Source organism: Zea mays, chromosome 3 (assembly GCF_902167145.1).
Source record: "Zea mays cultivar B73 chromosome 3, Zm-B73-REFERENCE-NAM-5.0, whole genome shotgun sequence".
Lineage (NCBI taxonomy): Eukaryota > Viridiplantae > Streptophyta > Magnoliopsida > Poales > Poaceae > Zea > Zea mays.
In genome coordinates this window covers 99,948,131-99,958,573 of record NC_050098.1, presented here as the reverse complement: position 1 = coordinate 99,958,573, position 10,443 = coordinate 99,948,131, and the positions used below count along the sequence as shown (strand labels likewise).

Sequence of the window (10,443 nt, the reverse complement as noted above, 5' to 3'; positions counted from 1 at the left end):
GATACATGAGTGCATAATTGGAGGTGTCCATGATGTTGGTGGTGTTGATTGTTTATTTGGGAGTAGCTAGACAACATCTCGGTCCAATTTATTTGGCCTTACCTCTTGAGATGAACCATTTTCTTTCGTCTCTCTTGGGTAGGCGACTGAGGTTGCTTTGCTGGTCGGTCACGCGAAACGGTATTTTTGTTGATATATTTAGCTAATAATTGGTCAAAAGTATAACTAACTTTAATCAACCGACCAAATACCTTAGTTGTGTTCTGTTTCCATGTAACTATTTCGGATCATCGTGGCCTGAAGGTGTTTGGTCATGGTTTAGGGTGTCCGAAGAGCCCGGACTGTCCCATATGGCTGATCATGGTTTAGGATGTTTTTGGTCTTCTCTGGACCAACTGACCGGTATGGCACTGGACTGGTGAAGCGGTCGGACCGTCAGCATGACTCATACATAAAAGCAACGGTAATTATTATGAGTAAATCAAACTCTAGAGCCTACTTCATAAAGCATATAACTGTCTTGGAGGTTCGTTGCAAAAACAACACTTTCCTCGCCATGGAAAAAAGTTGCAGGTTTTTTATGGAAATTGTAATGTTTTTTGCTACAAGTGTCTGATAGACTCATAGACGTTGGTTTCTACTAGTACCCAAAAGTTGTCAAATACTAGTATTTAAAAAAAGTACGCCAAGGATATAGACAGGCAACTGATCTGTTCAATACTTCTGTTGCAACAATTCGATCGATCAACTAAAATTTGAATAAAAACCTTGTGCCCTTCTTTGAACTTTATATAGCATTCAGCCAATTGTTGAGTCAAAATCACGAGAAAAGTTCGCGAAACACTACCGCTATCAACTCCATACTAGATAGCCTACAGTAAAAATCCCAACACAAAAAAGGAACTATTTGCTCACTCTCCTTTATGCCAACCATGCTCAACACATGGTCATGCATCGATCACCCCTCAATTGCTATCTGTGAAGTCCGCATCAATGACATCCCCATCATTCTGCGCTGGTCCGGTACCAGGGGTAGGCCCAGCCTCAGCACCAGGAGTAGACCCAGCAGCACTGGCACCAGACTGGTTATACATTGCCTGGCCAATCTGCATCACCTCCTGGTTCAAAGCAGACATGGCATCCTTCATACTCTGTGTTGATCCACCAGATATTGCCTCTTTGAGCTCCTGGAGCTTCACATCCACCTTCTCTTTCACGGGAGCGGGGACTTTATCGCCAAGCTCCTTCAGTTGCTTCTCAGTCTGGTAGACCACAGAATCGGCCTGATTTTTTGTGTCAATTGCATCTCTCTTCTCTTTGTCCTCCTTGGCAAACTTATCGGCTTCTTCTACCATTCTCTCAACCTGCAAAAGGAGGTAGTTGTTGCCTTCACGCACCAATATAGAAATTAGCTGAACCATACTAGTCTACTACATGATCGTAGAAAATAACAATGATATCACAGCATCATAAAGTAGCCAGCATCACATCATTGGCACAAGAATGAAACCTGGTAACTTGTCTAACCACCAAGGCACCAACAGATCACTACAGTTGTCAGACACAAGAATGCTACACCGAAGATTTGTAACATACCTCATCCTTAGGTAACGTACTAGCACCAGTGATGGTGATGTCCTGTTTCTTTCCAGTGCCCTTATCAATGGCAGCAACTGAGAGTATCCCATTTGCATCAATATCAAACTTCACTTCAATTTGTGGGACACCACGAGGTGCAGGAGGGATCCCATCCAACCGGAAGCTTCCAACGGACTTGTTGTCCCTGACAAACTCTCTTTCTCCCTGGAGAACATTAATCTCAACGCTCGTCTGTCCATCTGCAGCTGTTGAGAATACCTCCGATTTTGAGGTTGGCAGTGTGGTATTCCTGGGGATAATCTTTGTCATCACTCCTCCCAATGTCTCCAAACCAAGAGATAATGGAGTAACATCCAGAAGAACTACATCTTTCACGTCTCCTGCCAAAACCCCACCCTGGTGTGCAATGGAAGCAGAATACATTAAATGTGGCATGTTGGATGAGTCAAAATGATGACTTACATTGTAATGAAATGTGTAATGCAATTCAATATAAATGCAACTTTACAATTATGTGGGGAAGAACCCTGCCTATGATGTCTCAACATAACAGGTCTCGAGCCCTGGTAAAGGAGGAGGGTTGTGATAGGCTTGTCAAGCCAACATTAAACCTAGCCATTATATCTAATAGAGATGAAATCCGAAAGAAAATCGTCGGGGCTAGGGTTGTGCCATATCAGAACCGGGTCGATTTAAATGGGAAAGGGCCGAGTCAGTACCCCTTTGTGGTGTTGTGTCGCAATCTAGGCACGGTGTAAAGTGAGCAAGGATCGGGTCGCTACTTCCTTAGTGGCGTGCTTCATCAGCAAGGATCTTCGCACATGCCCTGCGAAGGGTAAGGAAGCTAATCAAACAAAATAGGATCCATTTAGGCAATTGAAATGTGGGGTCACGTACAGTTAAGGAAGTTAGTTGAGACAACGACTAGGAAGTGTGTTAATATCTTATGCGTCCAAGAGACCAAATGAAAGGGTGAGAAGGCAAAGGGGGGGGGGGGGGTCGACAATACTGGCTTTAAGCTTTAGTACACAAGGAGAGTTGCAAATAAAAATGGAGTTTTGATTGGTAAAAGCATCAAGAACAGTGTGGTAGTATGGTGGATGTAGAAGGCAAGGAGATAGGATTATCTTATTCAAGCTTGTCGTGGGTGAATTGGTCTTTAACGTAATTAGTGTATATGCTCCAAAACTAGGCCACGATAAGAGTGCTAAGAGACGTTTCTAGGAAGACTTACATGGCATGGTTAGAGTTATACCTATTAGTGAGAAGCTTTTCATATTATATCTCAATGGGCATGTAGGTACGAGTGCATATTTCAAGGCGATTCATGGAGGTTTTGGGTATGGTAGTACGAATCATGAGGGAGAAAGTTTTGGACTTCATGGTAACTTTTGACCTGTTGATAGCCAACACTTTCTTTAGGAAGAGAATCCCATTTAGTGAACTATAGTAGTGGCCACTACTCTAGTCAGAATAACTTCGTCCTCACAAGAACGAAGAATAAACGAGGATGTCTGGCTTTGCAAGGTGATATATAGGGAATGTTGCCTCTCAACATAAGCTTATGGTGGTGGTTTTTGTTTTCAAGCCTACATGTAGGGATAAACAAAGCCAAGATTGCGAGAACAAAGTGGTGATTGGTGAAAATTAAAAGGGGACACGACAGAAGTCTTCAAAGAAAGGGTCATCAAAGAGGGCACTTGGAAGGGAGAAGATGATGCAAACATGTGAGAGAAGATGGCAACCTGCATTCGAAAGATGGCCTCACAGGTGTGTGGAGAAAACAAAGGGAGTGGAGGCGAAACTAAAGATACTTGGTGGTAGAACAAGGAAGTCCAAAGAGCTATTAAGGAGAAGAAAGAATGTTGTAGATGATTGTACCATGGTAGGAGTATGGACATCATAGAGACGTACAAGATAGTGAAGAAAACCGCAAAACAAGCTATAAGTGTGGCAAAGGGTAGGACGTAGAAGGATCCTTGCCATCGATTGAGTACGAAGGAAGGAGAGGACATATAGGATGGGTAGGGTCCATGAGAGGAAGATAAGGATTTCAACCAAGTTAAGTGCATTAAGGATGAAAGAGAGCACCTCTTGGGAAGGATGAGATCAAACATAGATGGTAGGAGTATTTTGACAATTTGTTCAATGGGGAAAATGGGGGACACAACCTTCCAGTTGGATGACTCTTTTGATGACATCAAGCGCTTTGTGCGTAGGGTCCAAGAATATGAGATTAGAGAGGCACTAAACAGGATAAAAGGGGTAAGCAATGTGCCTTGATGGTTATCCCAATTGAGGCATGGAGTGCCTTGGGGACAACTATGGCTAACCAAGTTGTTCAACCATATCTTCCGATCGAACAAGATGCTTGATGAGAAGTATAATGGTACAAATCTACAAAAACAAGGGAGATATTCAAATTTGTACCAATTACCGGGCAATTAAGTTGATAAGCCATACTATGAAGCTACGGGACAGAGTTACAAGCATCCTCTGCGATAAATAATGATAATCTCTATGAACAAATTTGGTTTCATGCCCGAAAGGTCAACCATGGAAGTCATTTTCTTAATAAGACAATAGAGCAATATAGGGAGCAAAAGAAGGACCTACACATGGTTCATTGACTTGGAGAAGACTTATGACAAAATACCCGAGAATGTTATATGGTGGGCTTTGGACAAACATAAGTTTCAACAAAGTACATTAGACTCTGGTTTGCCCAAAAACAACTCTGGCTCTAGCTTTTCCTAAATAGCATCTTTTTGGTAGAGCTGAAGCCATTTCACAAATCATTTGGCAGAAACGGCTTATCCTAGAGTCAGAGCCATCTCCCTGTATTAAAGTGCCAAAGCCGGTGAAGCTACTATTTGTAGCTTCTTCTCTGTAGTACAAAAATGGCTCTAGCTTTTAGGTGCTTTCGCAGTAAGACGTTTAAAAAAAGTGTTTGGCAGGGCTCTGGATTTTTTCCAGAGGAAAGCTAGAGCCGAAGCCCTGCCAAACGAGCTCTAAGTATATGTACAACAATGTTGTGACTAGTGTTCGAACAAGTGCACACATAGATAACTTCACAATTATAATAGGACCATATCAAGAATCGGCTTTGAGCCCTTACATTTTTGCCTTAGCGAACAATGTAGTGCTAGTTGATGAAGTCGGGCAAGAGTAAATAGAAAACTAGAGTTGTAGCGGGAGACTCTAGATCCAAAAGGTTTTACCTAGTAGAACTAAAACCGAATATATGAGATGTGATTTTGGCACTACTAAACATGAGGAAGGATATGTCAGTTTGGAAGATCAAGGCATAGTTTGGTACAGCTGTTGCTTATTGAAAAAGCAGCTTATCTGAGAAGCTGGTGAAAGCAACTTCTGCTTATTGCCTGTTTTTAGTTCATTCTAAGAAGCAACTGAATTGATAAGGTGCAGAATGTTAATCTACAAAAAGACGACATGTTCAACAGATAATTGTTGTGAAAATACGCATGTTGCGTTTGATTTGTGGCCATACAAGAAGGGATCTAGTCTGAAATGATGATACAAGTGCTAGGCATAGCACCAGTTGAAGAAAAACTTGTCCAACACTAACTGAGATGGTTTGGACGAATCCAACGAAGACTCCCAGAGGCATGAATGCGTAGTGGGATCCTAAGGCGCGATAGCAATGGAAAGAGGGGCAAGGGAAGGCCGAATTTGACATGGGAAGAGAGAAAAAGGACTAAAGGAGGGTGGAATATACCCAAGATTTAGCCTTAAATAAGAGTGCATGGAAAACAGCTATCCATGTGTCTGAACCTTGACTTGTGGTTTTGGTTGGGTTTCAACTCTACCCTACCAACCTTGCTTGGGACTAAAAGGCTTTGTTGTAGTTGTAGGGGCTCTCCATGTGAGGATTATGCTCTGCAACAATAAACAACATTTGAGGATAAAGAAAATCACCTGCACAGCTGCCCCAAGAGAAACAACCTCATCAGGGTTGACCGTAACATTGGGATCTTTGTCAGTAAGCTTCCTCACAAGTTCTTGAACTGCAGGGATTCGGGTGGATCCACCCACAAGAATAACTTCATCTAGATCACTGACAGACAACTTGGCATCTCTTAAGGCATTATTAACAGGAGTTTTAAGCCTGTAACCAAAACAAACGTCAGCAAAACCTTTGAAAAAATTGTCATACATAGAAGATTGTAGAGAGACAATTTTCAAAAAGCAGTGGGCACAAAATACTAACAGAATGGTCACAGTTACCTGTCTATAAGGTCTGAACATAGTTCCTCGAATTTGGCTCTCGAGAGGGTTGCCTCAATGTGTTTTGGCCCATCAGCAGTAGCAGTAATGAATGGCAGGCTGCGTTTAAGGCATTCAGAAATAAGCAATTTGAAATGATGTAGATCAACAGCACAGCAGACATTGTTCAAGTTTAAACACTTTGTAAACACACTGAAAGTAGCCTACCTAATATTTGCCTGTGTCAGCGTTGACAGTTCCATCTTAGCTTTCTCTGATGCCTCAGTAAGCCTCTGAAGGGCTTGTTTATCCTTCAGAAGATCAATACCTTCATCTTTCTTGAAGTTGCTAGCAAGCCAATCTACTATTCTCTGAACAAGTCAAGGATAAAATATCAATATACTTGAGAGTTATCTCCCTTAAAACTGCATAATGTATGTAGTTAGATACTTATATAGATTTTGGCATTCCATATGATCAATGTTTCAAAGGAAATGCTAGGCACTAGGCAGGAGGTCAAAACCTGTCTAGCAAAGGCCAGAGTAATTAAATGCCTAGTACATAAAATTTGACATGCTAAAACATAAAAATTGAGATACCATGTCATGCATCCTTGAGTCTCATGATCATTGTTCATCTCATCAAGCACCTAGATGAAATTCTTATGTTTTAGGCAAGGCAATACTACTCTGCCTAACACCAGTATCACTTTTTTACGTGTTACCGATTTAATCTATCAGGAATTCAAACAAATTCAAAAATAGAAATAAATAAACTCTAAGATTTGTACATTGTGAATCATAGAGAGAAACCTACATAGCGCTTGTTACTGAGGGATTATTTACCGAAAAGTAAGGACATAAAGGTAAGAGAAACAATGTCACAGTATGACAGTAATACTTATAACAACATACAAAGCAATAAAATGGCAGGTGCCGAGAAAGTTCAAGTTCCCATGTAACGACCTACTAAAGAACAGAAGATTCTGTCAAACCTTATCAAAGTCATCACCACCAAGGTGTGTATCACCTGATGTGGAAAGCACCTCAAACACACCATCTCCAACTTCCAATACTGCAGAACGGCTTTACTTTAGTTATAATGTGAGCATAAACATCTTAAAAAACATTTAGAACATGATAGTAAGACACTGGCAGAGAATGCCACTCTCATTAAGAAAAATATAAATGGAACATGTTCATCCACATGATCCCACATGATCGAAGGAAAACAAAAACACCTGGTTCAAAGAGTTAAGCAACATAAAGTACCACTAATGTTCCTGGGACATCATTTGACACGTTATAGCTCAAACTGAGCAAAAACAGAGTAAGAGTTGCACTAATATTACTGAAAACCCATTTGAGACCTCACAAGTCAATCAGGGCAAAATGAAACAAATGTTGAGCAATTCATACAGCTGAATAAATATTCAGCACATAGTTCTGAACCAATTGAAAGCAAAAGGTTTATCTCAATGATATGAGATGATTATTATCCGTATGATTCAGAAGTAAAGCAATAATAAACAAAGAAAGAATTAGGTGGAACACTTGCTTACCAGAGACATCAAAGGTACCACCTCCCAAATCAAACACTAGAATTGTTTCATTATTTTTCTTCTCGAACCCATAGGCCAATGATGCAGCAGTTGGTTCATTTATAATACGGAGAACTTCCAGTCCTGCAATGCGGCCAGCATCTTTAGTTGCTGTCCTTTGTGAATCATTGAAGTATGCTGGTACTGTAACCACTGCTTTTGTAATTTTCTCATTAAGAAACTTAGATGCATCATCCACCAACTTCCTCAAAACCTGTTCGGATAATAAACCAAGATAAGTCAAATGTACAACTTACTTTTTTTTTATCGAAAGCGCAGGGGAACTGCGCCTTAAATATATTAAGAAGAAGATAATAAGGTCTAAAATAGCACATCTACTGGACTCCAAGGGCCTCTCCTGGACTTTGGGAAGAAGGAGAGGCCCTTGGCTCCAGCTAATTCCCAATGTACAACTTACTACAAAAGTAAAATGATAAGTATAGCACATCTACTGGACTGGTAGCTAGTAGCAACTCAAAAGTAGTTCTATACAGATGATAGTGTGCCATATTCTTATACATTCAAAAACTCACTCCCCCAGGTCATAAGTACATAAGAACACAAATGACCAACTGCGTAACTGAAGCAAAGAAATTTCAAGCAAACCACAATGTTGATAGAAATCATATCACAATGCCATTTGTTTTCAAGCTGAAATCAAAATACATAAACCCAGTTTGGTGCACCCAGAATTTTACATATGCAGCCTTCTGGGGAAAAAATCCATGCATTCAAAACTGGCACTAACTCTCCAAAGAATCAGAACAGTATAGCATTACCAAATATTCTAACACAGACTGGGTGCCTAGTAACACAAAAACAACTTACTTTAAATTCACTCAGTGTTTATGTGGCAAAATACACCTTTTACCTCAAACGCAATGTAACCACTTGCATTACAAAAAGCATCCATCTGGATCTGGTGTACCTTAACAAATGATTTGCCAGGTCCAGGAGCTATTCTCTAGTAAAACTGCAATTGAATGACAACAAGAGTAGCATTTACCCATATCCTCAGAACTCTAATTTCTGTACAAGTCGTCCCATGAAAAAAATACAGTAAAAGTAAAATGCATATCCACCAGCTGAGAGTAGAAAACCTATCTAACATAACAAGTTACCTGCGCAGAGATCTCCTCGGCAGCAAACTGTTTGCCAATAGCGGGGCAGTCGAGTTTGACGTTGCCGTTGTCGTCTTTGACAACGCCGTACGAGACCTGCTTGGCCTCGTCGTCGACCTCAGACATCTTGCGGCCGATGAAGCGCTTGACAGAGAAGAAGGTGTTCTCGGGGTTCACGACCGCCTGGCGCTTAGCGATCTGCCCCACCAGGCGCTCCCCTGTCTTGGTGTACGCCACTACGGAGGGAGTCGTGCGCGCACCCTCAGCGTTGGTGACGACGGTCGGCTTGCCGCCCTCCATGGCGGCGACCGCGGAGTTGGTGGTGCCCAGGTCGATCCCCACCACCTTCTCGCACGTGACCCGCAGCGCGGAGCCCCCGCGGACCCCGCGAGAGGGCGCGCGCATCTGCACCGCCGCCAACCGCCGGCCCACGAAGAGGGAGCTCGACGGAATGGCGCCCCCGGGGCCGCTCCGCCGCCGGTAGCCGAGGAAGGGCGAGGCTCCGCCCGCTGCCGCAGCGCCGACCTGGGAGCAGGTGAAGGAGGCCATGGCTCGCGCTCGTGCCGGGGGAACTCTAACCCTATCCAAGGAGGGGGTTGACGAGGTGAGGTGGGGACTGGGGGGAGCGGCGGAGGGGAGGAGGGGCGAGGGGATAAGACGGGGAAGGAGGAGGGACGGAGGGAGGAAAGTTTATACTGGCTAGACGCTGACGTGTGGGGCCTGCCGCTAGGAAGTTGGCATGCACTGCGGGTCGCGACGGCGGAGGCCGTGGAGACAGCGTGAGGTTTTGAACAACTGGGGTTTGCCGTTTGCACTTAGTCCAAATTTCTTTTGCATTTTAGCCATTTTTCCAAAAAAAAATAATCATGTTTAGATCCTGACGTCTTAATTTTTTTTTAATTTGCTCGGCGCCGTAGTCTATAGCGCCGAGATAATACTGATCAGCGCCACAGTCTATAGCGCTAAGATACGTGACTCATTGACTAGTGAGGGCTGATGCGATGTTTTCGTGGAGCCGACGTGGCAGCTATCTCGGCGCCACAGATCTTGACGTCGAGCTAGTATTTAAACGCCGGGGCAGTTTCTCTTTCTCCATTATCTCCCTAACCTCTCTCACTGAACCGATGGAGCCCCGCCGCCGCCCAAGCCCGCTGCTCCCCCCGTCGTCACTCGAGCCCCGCTCCACGCCGGCCTGCCGCCCGCGCCACAATGTCGTTGTGCCGCCCTCGCGCCGCCCGCGCCAACGAGGTGCTCCCTCGCCGGACCGCCACCGCCTGGCCTGCTCCTCCCGTGCCCCGCTAGGCCTGCTCGCCGGACAGTCGTCGCCTCCCATGCACCGCCATCGCCGGTAAGCACACCACTCCGGACCGCCACCTCCTGCATCGGTAGTTTAGTAATTAGTTAGTATTTCTTTAGTGTTTAGGGTTTAGTAATTAGTTAGTATTTACTTAGTTTAGTGGTTAGTTAGTATTTAGTGTTTAGTATTTTAGTATTTAGTTAGCATTTAGTATATCTTTAGTTTGTAGTTAGTTAGTATTTCTTTAGTTTGCAGTATTTAGTTAGCATTTAGTTACTATATATTTCTTTAGTTTGTAGTTAGTTAGTATTTAGTAATTTAGTATTAGTTAGCACATGTTCACTTGGTTTAATGTATAGTTAGTTACCTATTTACTTGTTAGTATATGTAGTTAGCTAGCTATTTAGTTGTTAGTATATAGTTAGCTATTACTTGTGAGTATATTTAGTGAATGTTCTTGTATATGTCTGTCATAGTGTTGTTATCTCAATTGTAGAGTGTGCATGTCAGCCATCGTGTTGTTCGTTTCTCTGCAGGTTTCAGAAACCTCATTGTATAGGGAAGGTGATGCCGGATTTATTACTTGGAGTAATATGTTT

At 43.0% G+C, this 10,443-nt stretch overlaps 1 protein-coding gene across 1 annotated transcript; it reads right to left on the bottom strand.

Annotated features, from left to right (window-relative positions):
- Positions 1 to 779: 779 nt before the first annotated feature.
- LOC103650436 (stromal 70 kDa heat shock-related protein, chloroplastic-like) lies at positions 780 to 9,238 on the bottom strand. The gene is made up of 8 exons (NM_001367263.1): positions 8,548 to 9,238; positions 7,388 to 7,640; positions 6,821 to 6,900; positions 6,055 to 6,197; positions 5,848 to 5,946; positions 5,539 to 5,728; positions 1,597 to 1,995; positions 780 to 1,364 (listed from the first exon to the last, which is right to left on the bottom strand). Exons 1-8 carry the CDS (start codon positions 9,094 to 9,096, stop codon positions 966 to 968), a joined length of 2,112 nt encoding a protein of 703 aa, NP_001354192.1. The 5' UTR covers positions 9,097 to 9,238; the 3' UTR covers positions 780 to 965.
- Positions 9,239 to 10,443: the final 1,205 nt, after the last annotated feature.